This window comes from Temnothorax nylanderi, unplaced genomic scaffold, assembly GCF_030848795.1.
Source record: "Temnothorax nylanderi isolate EJ_2023f unplaced genomic scaffold, tnyl_v1.0 TNYL_tig0002_pilon, whole genome shotgun sequence".
NCBI classification, from domain to species: Eukaryota; Metazoa; Arthropoda; class Insecta; order Hymenoptera; family Formicidae; genus Temnothorax; species Temnothorax nylanderi.
This window is the reverse complement of record NW_027249064.1, coordinates 3,266,351-3,286,625: the sequence shown is the minus strand read 5'-3', so window position 1 is coordinate 3,286,625 and position 20,275 is coordinate 3,266,351. Positions and strand designations below refer to the sequence as shown.

At 34.2% G+C, this 20,275-nt stretch overlaps 2 protein-coding genes across 5 annotated transcripts in view; one reads left to right on the top strand and one right to left on the bottom strand.

Moving 5' to 3' along the window:
• The first annotated feature begins 1,632 nt into the window (after nt 1-1,632).
• On the top strand, nt 1,633-7,676 carry LOC139769671 (uncharacterized). The gene is given in 7 exon segments (XM_071700938.1): nt 1,633-3,312; nt 3,314-3,488; nt 3,565-3,594; nt 4,827-5,020; nt 5,177-5,371; nt 5,522-5,767; nt 5,941-7,676. Coding segments are annotated over 7 exon segments (1,020 nt in total). The 5' UTR covers nt 1,633-3,279; the 3' UTR covers nt 6,088-7,676.
• A 70-nt stretch (nt 7,677-7,746) lies between these two features.
• Nucleotides 7,747-20,275, bottom strand: part of Ethr (ecdysis triggering hormone receptor) — a 45,096-nt gene continuing 32,567 nt past the window's right edge. For 3 of the 4 annotated variants that reach the window (XM_071700844.1, XM_071700852.1, XM_071700857.1), the window contains 2 exons: nt 9,539-10,157; nt 7,747-8,595 (listed from right to left, as the gene is read on the bottom strand). In XM_071700844.1, coding sequence (XP_071556945.1) covers nt 8,464-8,595; nt 9,539-10,157 — 751 coding nt within the window. In that variant the 3' untranslated portion in view covers nt 7,747-8,463. Of the gene's footprint in view, nt 8,596-9,538; nt 10,158-10,445; nt 11,835-20,275 lie in introns of those variants that run through there. The other variant, XM_071700866.1, reaches the window with a different exon arrangement.

Genomic DNA, 20,275 nt, shown 5'->3' with positions numbered 1-20,275 from the left:
CATGCCAAATATTCATATTGAATGACTGAAAACGGTCGATAATGTCAGTGCTCTTCTAGATATCTTATGTTAAGAAAAATATGACAATTTAATATAATAACAAATAATGTTGATATTGCGTATTATAATAGTGATTTAAATATTAATAACTCTATGATTGTATTTTACTTCAATTATTGTAAAATAATATATTTAATAACGTCACATGTAATAAATAATTGCAAAGAATAATTTTTATTTTCATTCTTTTCTTTGCTTATAACGATTTAAATTCCGAGCTTTTGCATTCGTTAGCAACGAAAGAAAAATTCGCGTGAATCATTGAAATGTTATCGATTAGCGACTTGTTATATTTCTTCGATCACTGTCTTCAGATAGACTTCAACTGAGTCTTCCGAGCTATCGTGTCTGCATACATCGTCGATAAACGCTACGCCAGACAATACATATTATGTAAATTGACAGAAAAAATGCGATGCACTCCTCAAGTCATCGTTTGTTACCATGCGAAGACACGCGACGCGCTTTTCTTACGTAAAGAAGGTCTCCACATTGTATTTTCGCTCTTAACAGAGACCACACGCCGATGTCTAATATTAGTAATAACATTCGTTAATGACAGATAAGTCAATCCACCTTGGAGAGAAGTTGATCTCCGTAATCCACATACACGGTGCGCTTAGCGTGCGTGAGAGTGAGTAGATTGTATTATTTAACATAACTGCTAGTAACGTGGTAGATATTAGCAAACCTTAAATCGAACAACAGATAAGCGAGTATTTTTTATTTCTCTCACGAAGTTTTTGTCCTTGCATATAATATCGCAATTTGTATTACCTACATAAAATTTCAATTCTGTAAAATTAATAATGCTTTTTTAAGGAGATCGGGAGAACGTTGATATGTTAATGTTTTTTCAAACCTTTTTTAAAAAGAAATATTTATCTCTCTTCATATTTTCTCTTTAAAAAATCGATTGCTAAACTTTTTAAATTTGTTATCAATAATTAACTGGTGGGTGCCGAATTCGTTTCTGGTTAAAGAAATGTTAATTATCAAGGCATTCATTATATGTTTTCCCTCCCCTACAAGTCTGACTAAAATTTTTTAATTATACAGCATCCATGAAAAACTTACTGTAAATGTGCATATATAGATATAAAAAAAAAGAATAAATATTGTTTATTTGTATTTGATAAATATATTTTCTTTTCTCTTTTTAACTATATAACATATTCTTATGCTTGGGCTACACTATGCGCGTTATCGCGAATCAGATTCGCGAATCGTGCATTTGTATGCCATTCGTGCTAAGCACACATGGTATACAAATGCACGATTCGCGAAAACGCGCATAGTGTAGCCCCAGCCTTAGAAGGAAAGAGAAATTCGTAGGCATCTCTCAAATTCTAATCTAGAAGTTAATAGCCTACAGATAGAAAGTCCCACTACTAAACTCGAATGGATTCTATACGTCTGTCGTAATCAGCTGTCAGGCGAATCGTCCATCGAGGATTTAAATTAAACTCGTTTATTTTTGGGACACCCTGTATAAACATACATTCACACACTACATACCCGCACACACCCACAGATCGACTTGTTTCAAAGAGCATCTTCAAGCTCAGTGTCGACGGCACTCGATGATATTCGTGGCCGGGATACGGCAGCGAGCGGCGAGCCTTTCGCTCTTTTCCGCGTATTTCATTTCGGTGATGTCCGAAGGCGTCATCAGCATTTGCGAACGGCCCGCGCCGCGCCGTTTCGTTCGCCGTTGCCTCGCGAACCGTGACACGACGCGCTCGCGTAAACGCCCGTGCTAAATTTACTTCGCGTGTCGAAGCCGCGCGATGCATTCTTCTGGTTCACTGCAACTTCGAGCTTGCCGTATACGCGCGCGTACGTTGTGCCACGAGAAGTTTCCTTGTGTATTACGCGAGCGTTCTGTCAGTCGCTTTGGAATTTAACCCTTTGACGGACTTGTGCCTGCTAAACTGATCAGCGCGTGTAAGAGAAATAACTTCGACAGAAGTACTCCCGAGACCGCCCGGATGAACAGTGATTGACAATCCAATGGCAATCCTGGCAGGAGCAAAACGGAAGTTTCGAAAGACGTAGCGGAAACATGTTGCGTTAATCACTCTTTGACAGAATCCGCGAACAACGTCGCTTAAAAGCACTTTTAAGTCTGTCCGAGAAAAAGTTAAAAGTTATACATTATACTTTTGATTATACCGAGTAAATGCGGAAGGCAAATAATGGAGATAATCCGAAATGCATGATGCACTTTATTAAAATATGAATAGATACTGTTGCGTGACTTATTCATTTTATAGCTGTATAAAATATATATTAATGAAAAGCTTATGTAATTTTGTCTTCTGGATTGAATACTGAGTTATTTTAATCGATCGATTCGTTTTGTTTGTAAAACCTCGATCAGCCTTTTATCTCTGTTTATGATTTTTATCCAGGCTTGCTGATTTTCGATAAGCATTTAGCATTAGTCGTTAATTTTCTATCTTAGAAACATGTTAAATGTCTAATGTAGAATTCATATTTATATCCGAGAGGAAAAGGACCATATAATTTTCGGAAAAAAAATTTGCTGTATCTGTATGCACCATATTTTTCCATCACCTGTATGTATAACGTACCGCATTATTATGGACATTTCACGGGTGCTGCGTTAACGATCTTCCGGTTGTCTGTCAGTCCAGAGTCTATACTTTCGTGCCTCATTTTTCAAATTCCATTCAATCTCCGCGAAGGTCGATTTTAACGTAAAAAAGGCAGACTTAAATTCTATAGACAGAACTTAATACTCTTATCTGATAATTACCACACGTATTACTGTACGCTCAGCAATGCGCAACAGGTTTTAGGTCGAAATTAATTCCATACATTCCATAATCCGCTCTTCAATTTCACGTAATTCCGAAGGTCAACTACAGCGTTACGTAAGCAAATGAAATGATTTAAAATTTTGTCAAAGAAACGGGAACCACGGGAATCTTTTGCGATCGCTATATTTAATGTACACCGAGTGGCGCAAAAGATGCAAAACCTTTAGCTTATTGAATATAACTGTAAACGATTGTATGTCGTTGTTAGTTCTTTCTCTCGACGGAAAGTTTGCAACGCGGTAAACGATGTTTAAAAATTGACGATAAGCCGCGCGTAAGCAAAAACTCATGACCTCTTGTCGAATCCTCGTTCGTGGCTACGTGGAAGAACGACGCGACGCCTCGTCACCGCTCCTTAACATTTCTCGGTGAGATGCCAGTTAACGCGTATAATTACCAATATGCATAACTATCACAGGCAAATATCAAATTACTGTTCGCGCCGAAAGTGGATTTTTCTGATTGCGTTAATTTCGTGCGTCGTTTGCATCGTGCTTCTCACGAGGCACCCGTCTATCGAGAATAACACAACGGTACGCGATACGTACCTGGATGATGTACCCGCTGACCTCTATCAAACAGGTGAGAATTCCCTCCAAATTTACTTCTTTTCTTGTAAAGGCAGTAGCAATATAGTCCTTTTATTTCGCTGTTGCAGTGCTGCATACGTGGTACAACTTCTCCAACGGTAAGTAGTTCTAATCGTTTCTAATTCATTCCAGACATTATACTTAATAAAAACGTAATAAGACGTGTGCGTTTTGTGATCTTTATCGCTTTGGCGAATGAGTTTTATATATGTAACAAACGGCACACGATGACGCCTCAAAAGGATTTTCAAAAGTAATTTTCTATCGATAATGCAACCGGGAAAAGAACTAACGTACGAGAAAAAAATTAGTCAAAAAGGTAGAATAATATTTGTTTTTATAGAAATTTCCGTTTCGAGAAAATCGTATTTAAACATTGGAAAATTGTAATTGTAAATTATAATTGCATAACTCACATGCTACCTATTGTTAGTCTCTTACTGGACCACGGCACTCGTATTAAATATAATTAGCGAAATGCGATCCGAGCATATAGCATTCATATCACGTGATGATCGAAGGTACAGCACGTTATTCTACACGGGCTTAAATTACGCAAATAACAACCTTGTAAAATGGTAATATTGAGAATTACTAACAATGTATTTAAAACACAAGGTAATAAATAAAAGCCGTGTCTATCATTACAAATAAAATTTCAAATTTTGACATTGATTGACGTTTATCAATAGCAGAATTTTGGAAGTATAAAGAAAAATAATTTTTGTTCATGCATGTATTATGATATAGACATATATTTTTTTTACATATATTTTTATTGTTTTATTATAAATATATAGATATGTGTAACTGGATATATTGTATAAGATTGTGCAGTCTTACTTTGTTGTTTTATCTGAGAAAATTCCACTTTTCAAGGAATATATTTGACTAAAGTTCCGATAACCCAGATATGGTAACCGAGCAGGTAATTGAGCTGTGTGGACGTTTTAATTATTTGTTCTAGCAATAAGTCGGAGAAAATTATTTTTCTCTTGTAGATGCAGAGTTCTCTCATTTTTAAATATCATGTGGATATTATTTCAAGTAGAAATCTATTTTAGATTCACATTATTATTCTAAAACTAAGAAAAATGAATATTTTAATAAAAGAATATAAGACTGCCTGCAATATTTAAATTCAGTTCCTATTTTGCTTTGTATAAAAATAATGGCATGAATTGTTTTATCCCGAATAGTAATATTGTATAACCGAATAAGATATATATATTATAAAAATAATATTTCATTGCGCGTATAGTTTGTAATTCATATTTCTTCTAGTTATACCAAAAATGAGTTTTTTAAAATAATAATAATTACTATTTAGGTGAAAAATGGTACAACAAAAAGAATATATCCGCCTTGAGCCCAGAAGCCTTTCACGATTTATTGACCGATATTCAACAAAATTGGATGATATGGAATCATGATCCAGATGAGCCATATGAGTTACAGGAACCAGATGTGGAAGATCCGTCAATGGGACAATCAACTGTGATACGCGAAATTTTCAACGACACGGTAGTAAAACGGTTATCACAATTTCATGGAAAATGCAAGAAATAAATTCGTGTTTCTCAAGAATAAGCGATTCAACGAATGCACAATAACGAATGCTCGATCGATCCTTAGCGTATTAATTAATAAATACCGAATTTAATTTATTGCTCTCTACAGAAAAATGGATTTTTCATAGAGTGTGGCGCGTACGATGGGGAAATGCGCAGCAACACATTGTTTCTGGAGCGATTTAATGGATGGTCGGGTCTCCTGATCGAAGCGGATCCCATCAATTTCACGAAGATGCTGCAAAAAAACAGAAAGGCCTATCTCTCGCCGACGTGCCTCAGCGTCACTAAGAGCCCCACGGTGGTAAGGAATAACGATCGATGATTTGTCATCGTTAGCGGCGACTTTGAGACAACTGTCGCGAAACCCGAGCACCAACTTTCGGTTCGGCGCTCGATTAGACTGACATTATCGAGAACTTGGAAAAGTCTGACGGGTCTCTCGAAATTGCAGGCATCCTTTCTCATGGCCAGGAACATAGGTCGTTTGCACGAGCCCGAGAATACGACGGAAAACGCGCCTGCGGAAAACACGCTCGATGTAGCTTACACGGGCGAGCATATCCGCGTGCAGTGCCTTCCATTGACACTTTATATCGCCGCGCTGGGAGTCAAAACGGTCGATTATTTCAGCCTCGACATTGAAGGCAACGAGATCGACGTATTAGAAACGATACCGTTTAACGAGGTGGATATAAAGGTACGGCCCTTGCCTCGGTCCATCTGACATCTCCACGTGTCTGTTTGCGCGACTGATGCGAGATTATACACACCCTGTGTACCCGCATCTCGCGTCTCGTGTTCTCCTGGAAACGGAACGTAATTATTTCTGCGGCACGATGATCACGAGATATACATACATGTGCATTTTAGGCCCTCTCTGTGGAGTACATACACAATGCAAAAGGGCGAAAGTACCTGATCGATATGATGGACCATCGGGGATACTACGTTTACAGTTTCGTGAATCATCCGGACAATTTGGCGAACGATATCATTTTTGTAAAACGCAACACGTGACGAATGGACGCGAATAGATCGAATTATGTACGGAGTTTCTAAGATAATATAATAATCCTCTTATATAATTATCCTAATAATATCTAACCTCTGGATATTATTAAGATAATCTTATCTTTGTAGATTATCTTATTAGATTAGATTATTTTATCTTTTTAAGAGATAAAATACTGGTCATAGTTGTAGCAATGGATTGTTTTTGTTAAAAGATTGATATATCGTTGAAATAAACATCTGAAATAGTTAATGAAAACAATCTTTGTATTGTACAAGATATTTACAAAATCATATTTTTATAATCATACTCTTTTAAGAAATCAAAGTGCCTTATTTGCGATCTACGTTCCTATAGAAGATATAATAACAAATTGCACACAACGACATCTCATTAACTTATAATAATTTAACAATGCCTTAGTAATTATGAATAAATAAGAATAAACGCAGTTGTACAATCAGGACAATTTATAATCATGCATGGCACGTTGTATTTTCATTTGGTAAAAATTAATCGCGAGAATTTCGTTACAATTCTCTCAAAATTTTCTTCTCTCTCAATTAATTGATTATTATATTATCGAGAACATATTGCTCTCAATTATTCTAATAGTACATGAGCAGCTTATCTTAAGAGCATTATATTTGGTAAAAGTAAGAGATGATACCAACATATGAATTAGTACATAATGCGTGCATATTAATATTTTTGAAAATTGGTTCAGATTGCCATTGAAATTAACAGTTTATATTATGTAATAACATGTAAACATTGTAAACTGCTTAGTTTAATTAACTATTACTATTTCAATAAAATATATCTGAACGTTTCACATGTCTGCTTTGTAAGATAATATTCTGTGGTCTTCTTAAACAAAATTAAGTTTGTCAAACTTTTCGAATTGCGAGAGAATTGTTAACATGCGAATACGCGTATTTAAGATAATATTAATTTGCATTAAAGAAACTTCTTCTAGTACATTTGTGGTGAGAGTACATGCATTTTCTCTCAGTTCTTCTGGAATGAATTTCTTGATGAAATAGAAGATGTTTTCTCTCACGCAAACGTTTACTAAGAAAGTTAATCCCATAGTTAATTGATATCGGAAATTAAGCAAATTCGATTGCAAACGAAATTTATAGTGAAATTAAATTAAAGTTTGTTCTGATGAATATTTTAATCGAATTTTAATTATCAATCTAATGTATTTGGCATTCAACAAAAATAATTTATATATTAATTGATGCTTCGCAATTAATCTTCGTAATGACGTTGAATATAAAAATTCACTAATGAGAGAAAATTGGGAATTTCTGAGTTACTTATTGTATACAAGATTTTACAAGTATATTGTTTTTAATACGATAATACATATGTTTGAGCAGAGATGGTTCAGCAGAGAATAATGAGCACCAATTAAACATATATTTAATTTAGATATCTCTTATATTTGTATCTTATTTATATTTATACTATTAGACCTAACCAATAATGTTCGGATACCGCTGCTCAACTAAACATCATCTCTGTTCTATATACATAATATGCGCATTATAGCAGAATCAATTTAATAGATTAAGTGTCATACACAGATATTAATATTTTCTGTAATATTTGATATATCAACATAATTTTGATAATCTATTTACCATGAATGTACATGTTTACCGATACTAAATTTCAATATTTTTATAACTACTAGATATTCATTAATTTTATCAATAAATTATTGTTTTTTATGAGCACAAAATATAATTGGCAAAGTTTATATTGTGAGCATAAAAATATAATGTTGGCAAAGTTGGCAAATATTCATCTAATAATGCAATATATACCTAATAATAATATAAAAGTTCCATTTTATAAATAGTATAATTCTTGTAATATATTGTAATAAATAACAATAAATATTTAAATTATCGCAAAAATTTGTGCATTAATTTTTTAATTAAAACATACTTATCTAAAAAAAAATGGCACTAATGGCAATGTAATCCTTTGAAGCGATTACGTTATGTGCATTAAATTATATTATCGTCAACTCAACAATGAAAATATTAATCATGTCATATTTATGTCAGTCTTACTTTACTAGAAAGACAGTGAATGTTAAAAGACGAAAATTCTTATAACATTTTATATGACTATTTCTATAACAATTGCACAGAAGCTTCTTACAAGTTTCTCAAATGCTTCGCGTAAAATCTGCTACTTTGCATTAGTATGTGATAGCTTTGAAAAGAAATTGTACATTGCATTTAAACCTCTAAATTGTACATCGCATCTAATTCTCGTTAAAAAGTATTTCTTCTGAGATGCCAGCATCGTAGAAAATACCTACCATACCACGTTCAATAACAAGGTGTGTCTCTCAAAATTCAATTAATTTCTGATTTATGTACAAAATTTGCGATTTTGTTTTCGCTTTTGTGCCGACTTTTAACAATATCCTGCTTCTGTCGTCGGATTTTATCGCTGATTCCATCGGCGGAATAGCAAATTTCTGATCCCTAAAATATAATAAAATAATCTCAATGTTAATTAATGCGAAAAAAGCAAAAAATCACTAAAGATAATTCCGTTATTTGCAGTTTCGTTTCATACTCGGTTCTCTCTCGTATACTTGTTTGTTTAATTGAATCTACATTAAATTTATAATAATTAAAGCGTTTAGGAACGAAAGATTTGCGTATAAAAACATCTCGCCTCTCGCCATTTCTACGTGAGTTTCTTGGAAGAACTGTTTCTACTTACCGTGTACGTAGCTTACATAAATATACGACGAATATATAAGGTATCACGTATAAAATCAAGGAACTAAAGTATCGCAATCTTGACATTGCAGGTGTCTAATATAATTATTGTACTCTAATCTCGTTTGGACTTGTAAATCGTGTCTAAGTTAACATTGACATAGTAACATTTAGTAAACATTCAGTTAACAGTTATTTTTTAGCTATTGCTACAAAGCATTTAAATATTTTATATTTAATTATTAAATATTAATAAATTATAATTATGTCTACTTAATAATCCAATTGTGTTGAGATCCTATCGTAACATTATAATAAAATACAACAAAAAGGGAGCTAGTACGTATAGAGAGGCAAGAGAAAAAAACCAGCTTATTATTGTATAATTCATCGATCTGTGTTCGAACTTTTAACGAATTACGCTTGCTAAATTGAACACTGCATCAGAATACTCAATAAAAATATTCAGTTGCCCGGATAAACAGTGATTTAAAAAATTCAGTGATAGTTCTACAAGATGATACAAAAACGAAAGGCTCGAGAAATATAATTAATATAGATTGATCTAATAAATTGAGGGATTAAACGGTATTTAAACGTAACTCTCTTGCTTCTTCTTAACGATATCTCCGGCCACGACGGCCGTGAATAAAGGCAATCTGATTTGTTTGTCCGCGGACGCGTGGTCGTTGCATGGTACCTTCACGTTGCAGCTCCTGTTACTGCTGTGTCTTCGCCAGAAGTCCGAGTGGCTGCTGCTGCAATTGGTCGAGCCGGTTGTGTAAGTGCCCGTACGCTCCGACGTTTTCTTCTTCTTCCTCTTGGCGGGTCCCAGGCCGCACAACTTGAGGAAGCCCTCCCTGAATTTGGTCGACATTAAATTGTAGAGAATCGGATTGATCGCCGAGTTCAGGTACAGCATTACTCTGCAGAAGTACAGGAGGCTATAGTAGCCTTCTATGCCGAGCGAGACGACCATCTTGGGCGGCACGATGATGATCCAGAGGGTGAGGGCTTTGAAGGGCAGCAAGCACAGGAAGAAGCACAGCACCACCGTGGCTAACATCATAACCACCTGTTTGCGATACTTGAGCAGATTGTTCGCCGGTCCGCGACTTATCGCCGGATTCGCCATCAGGTGTCTGGCAATCACTGTATATAGGACTATTAGGATCAGCAGAGGGATCACGAAGAACACGAGGATCGTCGTCAGGATAAAGCCCGTCATCCAGGTCGTCGAAGCCGGTGTTGTACAAGTAGGTACGAACGTACCGTCGACATTCTCTTCTATCTCGTAGGTCACCATAAGCAGTATGGGACTAGAACGTGTTAAAAGACAGAGATCGATTATTGCGGGTATACGCGCGTATACATTTATCATTATAGCGAAGCTCCAGTAAATTACCATAATGTGAATGTCGCCTGACAAGTAGGGTTTCAAGAATTTCTAAAACATAGCTTGCAACATCTTGCGAAAAATATCTTGGCGCAAAATAAATGTCTGTTATGCAAACTACATATTCAACAAAATAGTATGTTAACAATTTCTAAAACTTATGATCAAAGCTGCGGGAAGAGGATGGTAAAATCATTTGACACACAGGATGTTCACGATAATTTCCATGTATCTTTGCGTCAGAAAAAAAATATAAGAAATACTCATGTAACATTTGCTACAGTTTGGACAGATTCGTATCTATTTTTTATCGCCTGCAATACTGATAATGAAATCACATTTAAACTTTTCGAGCGCATCCACGTGGATCATTCTGATTCTCGGACGTGACTTTCACGAGAGTTTTGCAAAGTTTAATATTTCACACAATGTCACAGAAGATTTCTCGTGTACAAGTCTCAACCATTAGCACAACATCTTGCTTCTCTTTATTCAACGTTTCTTCCGATAATCTAGTACAAAGGTAGGAACATAAATCATTATTTCTCAATGCTTCCATTATTCATCTATAAAAAAATTTTAGTTTTTTCGATATCTCCATGTTTCTTTAATTACGTAAGCATAATTGTAAGTCCATTGCTCCTATGTCCCTTGTTACAGTAAGTATAATTTTCCGATACTTCCAACATTTTTTTATAGCAAGTATAATTTTTCAATATCTTCATATTCTTTTGCACTGCGTGCACTTTTTCTCAATATTTCCACATTCTTTTTTAACATGCATATCGGATTAAGTATAATTCTCCGATTTTGGAAAAAAAATAGATAAAAAATAATTTTTTATCTAATGTTCTAACTAATGTGTCATTGGTCGTTTATTTCTTCGTACGTAGGTATTGTGAATCACAGTTGCCGCATTATGTGTTAATATCGTCGAATATCGTCCGATCATAAAAAGTTCTCTTCCTGATTTAGGTCCTCCTGCTGATTCGCCGCGACTCTCCTCACGCCGCTGACCATGCTCCTGTGCGTGATCCTCTCGCTCTCAAAACCGCACAGTTTCAGGAAACCCCGTCTAAACTTGCTACTCATTAAATTGTACAGTATCGGATTGCTGGCGCTATTCAAATAGAACATGATCCTGCAGAAATTGAGCAGACAGAAGAACGTGTCGTAATCGATCGCGGCTATCTGCTCGGCGGGCGCTATCACGATGTAGAAGATGAGGAGCCGATAGGGCGAGAGGCACACGAAGAAGCTCACGACTACCGTCAGCAGCATGTACACCACCTGCCGCCTGGCCCGGCTGTGATACGAGTCGCTGGTGCCGCCGGACGTCGTCGACGAGTCGCGGATCAGGTGACTCACGATAAACGAATACAGTACCACGAGTATCACGAATGGCGCGACGAAGAAGAGCAACACCAGCAGCAGGAAGAACGTCACGCTGGCGACCGTGTCGGCCTGCGTAAGGCACACTGGCACGCGATTCACCTGATTCGCCACCTGCTGATCTCTCCCGACGTTAGCAATGACATCGTGCGCGACGCCGTGACTCGTCATCCTCATTTCGCGATACTGCGACACCCAGATCATCGGACTGCAATCAATCGGAAAAAAAAAAAAACGAAAACGCACTTTATTTCACTTCGTAATTTGATTCTGTGACGAAACTGTGACTTCGGCGAAGTCGACTCGCGGTAGTAAGCGGACAGAAGAGGAAGAAGGCAGCGAAGCGAACGGAGTTTATTCCATGTTTGCAGTTCAATAATTCAAGAACAGCTCAGAGTGGAAGTACTCTTCGCGGTAATAAATCAAGAGCACGACGTAGGCTGATGAGATAAAGACGGATTGCAGTTTGTGCGATACATTGATGATACATCGTATGTACTAAGCTAAGACGTGCTTAAGTGGCTTCCCTAAAGTCACTTAATCGTGTCGTAACTTAGTAAAGACAGATGCGTATGACAAAAAGCTTCGTATCGTTAAAACTATTGTTCATCTTGAAATTAAGTAATTACACATTGTAACTATATCCTTGTAATAATTATTTGTATAATGTTCATATAAATTACGCCTTAAAGCTGATCAGCCTAATAAGAAGTTATTAGAATTGTAGAAAAATTAAATCACAGATTTAAAAATATATTTTTATATCTCATAGATTAAAATGTTTAGAGTATTCTATCGATATGTCAATATGCAGCTTCGTTTTTAAACGAGCTGTCAACATACAAAAATAGTTGTGAATTTTTATCTCATAGATTGCACTAAACCTGAAATGTGAAGAGCTGTGTTTTATCAGTATCACTGTAGTTTTATTGAAAACCACTATCAATATAACAAAGTTTGTTTCTAACAGCTTTAAAAATATCGTAGTTTATCTTTATTAGTTTTTTACCTATATTTTCTCTCTGTTCTTATCACAAATGGTCTTACGCGTAGTACGTAAATGTGTGTCGTGTAAATTGTATAGTGTGAACGTTTGAAAATAGAAGTGGACTTGCAAAGGTTCATTATTTGCGCAATTAAAAAATAGCTTTCTGAATAGGCACTTCTGTATCACTCTGATAAAGTTACTACAGCACGAACTATACGTCACAGTACGTACGTGTCAACCATCTAAAAAAAAGAATACTTTTACGAGAACAACACTTCATTTCGCGTCAATTTAAAGTATATCACTGCATAGGAAAAGGTTTCTTCCCAAAGTGTTTATTGCTAAATGATTGTTATAGCTTGTAAGTTTTTTTTCCATACAAATAAACAAGAATATACAACAAATAGATACTTTATATCTTTAATATCTTATAATTCTTAATTTCGTAAACGAAGTTAGATCCTTAAATTCTTAAGAAAGATTATGATACAGGCTAGATTTTTTTATATTGTTCTTTTATAATAAAAATTTCAATAAAAAAGGAGTCGCTCTGGTTAAATGTTCTAATGTGGGTTTTTTAGATTAATACAATTAAAAAGTTGTACTTAATTTCTTAAAAATTTTATTGCGAGCTCTATCTAGGATTAAAATAATTGCTAATATAGATAAATTTTGGTAATCCAATCCAATGTGAGTATGATTGTTTCATTTAAACGCAGATTCAATATAAATGGGAATTTTTTAAATATAAGTACGCAAAATAATACAAAATACTTTTATATCATCTATTTTCTAAGTTAATTATTTGCTTATCGATTAATTTATTTAAAATTATTGAAGTAATTATTCATTAGCTAACGATCAATAACGTGCTCTTTTCTAGTTTTCTATTTAAAAAATATCTAAAACCTATTCAGATTAAAATACAAAATTGCTGCTAAAAAATTCATATTATAATGTAAACTTAATTTCTACAAAATTTGTTCTAGATTATATTGAAAATAAATATCTTTATACCTTTAATTTGCACAGATGCACCTATTTTACTTAATAGTTATAAATTACTGCAATACAAATACTGCATATACAAACAATTTTCTTTGCAAAATTGTGAAGTGTTGGAAAAGTTATTGTCCTCTATCGCGTTTTATGAAAACAAGTGAAGAAGAATAACGAGTGTCTCCGACCTCCGTACGCTCGCTTTCCCACGCCGTGAAACAAAATATCATGCTTTTTTCTTGTTCTAGCTGTCTAGCACTTTATACGAGCCCTTTACACGGAATCGAACTCGATTTTCGCGTGCGAACGATAGAATAGGATCGAGTTTCCTCAAATACCCGGAGAAATGTGATTTCGATAATTGCGTGCCACCATTTATCTCGACGCGCCTCTGCACCTGCGTAAAGAGCGACGATCTTTTTAACCCTTTAATAGAAAATATGGTAGAAATGTAATAATTAAGTGAATACTCGCAAATTCTTTTTGACCCGTTCAACAATTTGGAACAGATTATAACATTACAATCTTTGCATTGTAAAATATCAATAATTATTTTTTATTATTTTTATTTAAATCGTAACACAAAATTCCGTCAACATTTCGTTATCATTCTGGATTCCCTAAACAATGTTATTATTATTTCCTAAACAAAATTATTATTTCCTAATTGACAAATAAAGTAATAGATATATCAGTAACTAAGTAAATAGAGAAGAAATAATGTACTACGTTATACACATATTCTGCTCTTCTATAATATCAAATTATTTACATTTTACATGATTAAAAACTGTCTAAAATTCAATAAAAAATATGTATTAGCTTTGACGTGAGTTTAATTATTAATCCGTTCAGATTTGGAATTGACGATCAATCGTCAAGACATTGACTTATGAACAGAGAACGAGAAATCTGGGAGACTTCGAAACAGTTACATGTTATCCTGTCAAAATACTGTTGCCATATTTGTTCGTCTCGCGTAAGATCGAGAAACTCGTTTAAAAGTGATGATTGCATTATGTCGTTCTTCGCGTTCAGCGACGCGAAATATTCTGCTATGACTTTTCAGATCTTCATAGTAAAAATATTTGCCTTCAAACTGTTACAAATATGGTTATTTACGGAGTTCGTACAAAAATGTTTTTAAGCACAATAAAAACTTCATATTCGCAAAGATTACATGTTGCAAATTTATCGTGGACATAGAGAAGAGAAACGTATATACAAAGGTAGATGGAAAAAATATAATGAGGAAAAAAGTACTTTTTTATTTTTCATATTTTTTTCCACGTATCCTCCCAAATTCCCTTTACATACCATCATTATTTTAAGTTGCGTGATTATTACATGATAAACATAAATTCAACCAAAAGAATATGTAATATGAATATTTAAGAAAAGCTGATTTGAAGTTTGCACACACAAAATTGCGAACCATGGGTATGCTTTAGAATAAGAAAATATATTTGCATCTATTGCAAATATATTTGCATCTCTTCACATGTAATTTTTTTTCACTGTAATTTTATATTTTTAGACTGTTTCCGCAAAGTAAAGGTCTAAATTTGCGATTCTTATTTTAATAACAAATTCAATGGCGAATTTGATGTTAGTATAAAAGCCTAATCGACGAAACTTGATATATTTATCCTAATAAACAGATATTGTATTATTTAGCGAAATACACGTTGTATTAAATGCTAAATGATAATGTCAATATTGTATATTTCATCATCGAAATGGTTATATTATGTTTTTGCAGTTATATAACTTTATACATATATGCTCATGTACATTAATGTGAAATATTGCGAGTAACCGAATCAGCGAAAATGTGAAAACGCCACAATAACTTACTTTTAATTTATAAATTATTTAAAAAAGGAGATTTCTTGCAAGCTAAAATATAAAACTAAATAAAATTATAATTAGTTAATTTCAATTTTAAAATAATTTCAATTTAAGATTCATGAAAGATATATGACGTTGAAAATTGGAAAATTATAATAAGTGACGGCTTTCTTTGTCATTTTTTAAATTAAAGATGTTTTAAGACATCTTAGATATTTACATGTAATTATACAAAGAAATTTATCGTAATATGTATATAATATTATGTTTACATTAAAAAAATGAAATCTCTGTAACAAGAGCAATTTTTAGCTATAGTGGCAAACGATTTTAAAATTACTTTTGCATAAAGTAATTCTCGAGGATGTATAAAAGCTTTTCGGACTGTTTCGATATATAAGTGGAACGGAAGCGAAAATCGGCGAAAATAATCGCGGATGTATTCAACGCTGGTTTTTATGGGTTTACAATAAGCCCTCGGCTTTAATTCGCATTTGCGATCATATAACTTATTGCAGCGGTACGCGATGCATAAAAAAAGTTTCGTAAACTCGTCTATTTTTTTTGCGGAAAAATTGCATGTGTAAAAGCTACGTTTTCATCGTTGAGTAACGTTATGCACATACTAAGCATCCTTCGCTGGTTGAAGTCGGAAATTAGCAAGAAAAACACAATTCGTTTGTTTTAGTATATCTCCCAGTCTCCCATTTTACGTAATAGTGACAGTATTATAAATGCTAATACGATCGTCTCCACTTGTTGCGTATTTCAGCCGCTGCACGAGCACTTTTAATCTCTACGATTCATTGCTTTTCTGCAGGTTTTTTTTCTCTTTCGCCATTAATAACATCGTGTTGCAACGAGTCCAAAATTACAATTCGGAAACGTGCTCCTGGGTGAAAAACACCGGAGTTTTAAATGGATTAAGAAAGTTCACGCGACTGCGTTTCGCGATCCCTCTCTCGATTAATATGGTTACCCAGTTTTTCTTAAGAACTCCGGACTATGTCGACTAAATCCTTTTGTAAGCTATGGAGTCCCGGATTTATTAGCCCGGATACTTTTTCAATTTCCTAATTCCTAATGTTTATACGGCAGAATTCATAATTGGAATCTAAATCTTGGAAATAGAAGTACAAAGAGTTTATTTCGCTAACATGTACATCTCTTTATGTAAGAAAAAACTGCATGCGGTTTATAATATTTATACGCTTTTTTTATTTCTCTCTTAGGAAGCAGTATATAATTTTCGAAAATCGAAATAACTGCGAAATATTTGAAAAGTATACATCTGCAACTTGTGTTGTATAATGACTAAGTCTTGTTACGAACAAAAAGAAGCTAGAAACACATATTTTGCAATGTGTGTTCGTGGCAAAGTAAATAAGTACAGCTTATACTATTTCATGTGAAACGTAAGCATTGATAAATACGCTGAGAAAAGCACAAATCGTCTTTGAACTTGGAACATCGGATTGGTTTCGGTCTCAGTCGTGTAATACAATTTGTAACATGATTCGATTGCTTTGCTATCAAAGCTCCGGATGTTGAAAGCGTTTAAGCTGTATTCAAAAGGAGAAATACCACGCGTGAGTTGCTGTGCTTCACTGATGTAATCAGTACTAATTGCACGGTGTACTTCGTAAGATATATTATAAATTTAAGATATTTTTAAGATTAGTGCGCCGATTACATTCGGAGAACATTACATTAATTCGGAGAACAAAATTCCCGGATATAATTTTTTATCACATCATCAATTTTAATTTGTCGATATATTTACTTCTTACATTACATACATAATATTATTTATGTGTGTATAACAATATTACATTTATCAAATAATACTATTACAGAATAAATTAAAAATATAAAGTAATAAGATATTAAATTAAAATATTAATAAACAAATAAATAATGTGTTTACATAGTAAATTTGGAAAGTTAATTTGATGTATAGGATACCAATAAATGAACTTTTCCACTACAAATTTTGTCACCAATCAATTAATTTTTCAACGAAAACAGTAAAACTCCTAGTTTTCAAATAATTAATGAAAAAGAGCTCCTGGTTAATTGAGCTTGGCAAATGACAAAATTATATATGTCAATTAACTTCGAGCGGAAAAAATGTTCGAATTGATCAAAGTAGCCGTGGTTAATGGCCTGATAGTCCAAAAATAACTCTATATCTATAGGGAGAAGAACCAGAGCAATAAAATCTTAAATAAGCAAAGCTCTCAATTCTCTTTCTCCCTTTCTCTCTCGCATTCGCGGGTTAATCCTCTGGATTGTTTAAGATACAATTTTAGTAATATTACGACGTTTGCTTAGGGCGCAGTCCACTCTTAAAAGCGGCTATAAATTTAAGTTCTTTGCGATCGACTGAAAAAAGTTGATCTACGTGTAACGCGTACATGACGTATACAGACTCAGCTGCGAGAACTGGTTTACGAGCGATATCACTTTTATGATGCGTGTGCGCGTCCTACCGCAACGTGTAATACCGGGGTGAAACGCGAACGTGATAGTGGCACATATACCGGCTGAACTTTATGAAGCAAAAATCGAATCCTCTTTCGGGTGCCCACATCTATCGCATATGGAGTGAAAATCAAATCCGCCTATCCTCTTTCGGGTGTCTTTCTATCGCGCTTTAAAAAAAAAAAAGATAAATTCACAGTTATTTCTGAAAATTCATTTGGCACTGCAAGTAAATCCATCTGCAAGTTAATTTAAAATATACCTAAACTATTTTTTTTAATGCAAAATTTCTATTTCCTATCAACTTCTATATTTTATATATTGTTTATAAATCGTTCTTTTTAAAAAGATAGTTTTGAAACATTTTTTGAAAAGAAGAAGCATGTTAAGAAGAATCATAATTGTATTTTAATTATGAAAAATTTACATTACAAATAAAAATGTATTGATTTCAAATTTATTTTTTATAGCAAGCTTTTTATTTTCGCAATTTAACGCGCGCGCAATACCGTATACTTTTAATAAGTCAATTGCTAGAGAAACTTTAATTCTATGTTTAAGCTCTGAAATATTATATAAGATGCGTTAAAAAATTTGCTAAATAATTATACCGACATCTGTAGAAATTTCGATGGCCATCTTGCTTTAAAAAACCAACATTAGCTATTAATTAATTGTTTAGTTATTGTTTAATAATATTCTAACTTGCAGAAAATATTTAGAATAAAGTTCTGAAAGAAATTTGCACCGACGCTGCTTCTATTAAACACAAAAGATTACACGTTGCCAAGAAGGAATCGTTGTGACAAGAAGCTGTCGTTGTGGCAAGGAAGTTTTCGCTTTACATATTACCGCGAACATATGCTCAAGACATGCATTATGCATGACACGTGTTCGAATAACGACATATACGTCATCCACACATTTTCATAAGAAATATTTACACGTGATACTTTCCTTATGCTCGATAGTCTGCAATCTTACGAAAGTGTGGACACGTATCTGCTTTCATCACGAAGCATTTCAGCATAAGGGAAAAATGTGTTTGCCTGGAGTTTACCGAGCAAAAGCCACGCTTGCCCGTCTCTTTTTCTCTTTCCTCATTCTTTTGGCTGAAGTGCATTCCGAGCGAAAGCACGTGACGAGTATGCAACCGATATCACGAAACTGATGGTTTCAAAGCCCTACAGAGGACTATATGAAATACTTTTGCCTTGTATATAAATATTGTTATTTATCAAGAATGTATGATTCATGTATTCATCTAACAATCACGCGATAGTTAAAAATTTTTCTTATTCTGTAGGTATCAAAATTAAATTTTATTTAAAGTTATATAACGCGTGTTTGTGTGTGTGTGTGTGTCAAAATTAATTTAAAGTTAAGTAAAAAAATAGATATAAAAATAATTATAGTAAAACAAGATCTTGTTATTAATTATTGGCACTTCTGACGTTTAATTTATCAAAAGCCTTTAATTATCAAGACTAACTGAAGCTATTTACGTCCTTTAAGATGTAACACGGTTTTCAGGGAGTACATGGCGGCCTTAATTAAGATCTTGTTCTTACCAGACGTAAGATCGACATTTCTGGTCGTTCGATCAACACCTCTTCCCAACGTTAAATACGTTGCTCCGCATATTCTCCGTGTGATTATTTACGCATATTAGCCATATTCACGCGCGGGAAAGACATAATAATCGCGTACATTTTACGCGACGGATATCAAGTGGCACCCTCCTTGAATAAACTTGGCGGGGATCCCTTTTATGAGGGAAATTGCGACAAGGACACAATCGAGCACTCGCGGATATTGGTGAATTCGTTCATTCATAGCGCTGGTTTAAATGCGTTGATCCGAGATAAAAGCCTGCCGGCGAGCAAGGCCGTATGTTTCTGCTCCATTGATTTTTCTTTTTTATGATAACGGTACCGTTCATCCCTACAGTGCATTTTTTCCTACGTGCTGGAGTATTGGTATTTCGATAAGGCCGGACCTTAATTTTCGCGTCTGACACGTTAGACTTTGATGTTCTTATAAGAAATTTTAATACTCCAGTACCTCGACAGTTTAAAGTCCGCGTAAATATCGTGTAAACCCGCTGCTCTGAATTTATTGTCGCATTTTACAGCGTATTTTATGAGTTGAGTGCATGATACGGCAACATATGTAAAGAACACGTAAAGAAGTGTTACTTTGATGGGGTTCACGTTATTGTTGCCGGATTGCTGTATAGGATACAATAAGCTTCTCCGTAATGTCCGCAATTGTGGTTGATTCGACTCGAAAGAACGAAATAATTTTTTAAGAGTTCCGGGAGATTC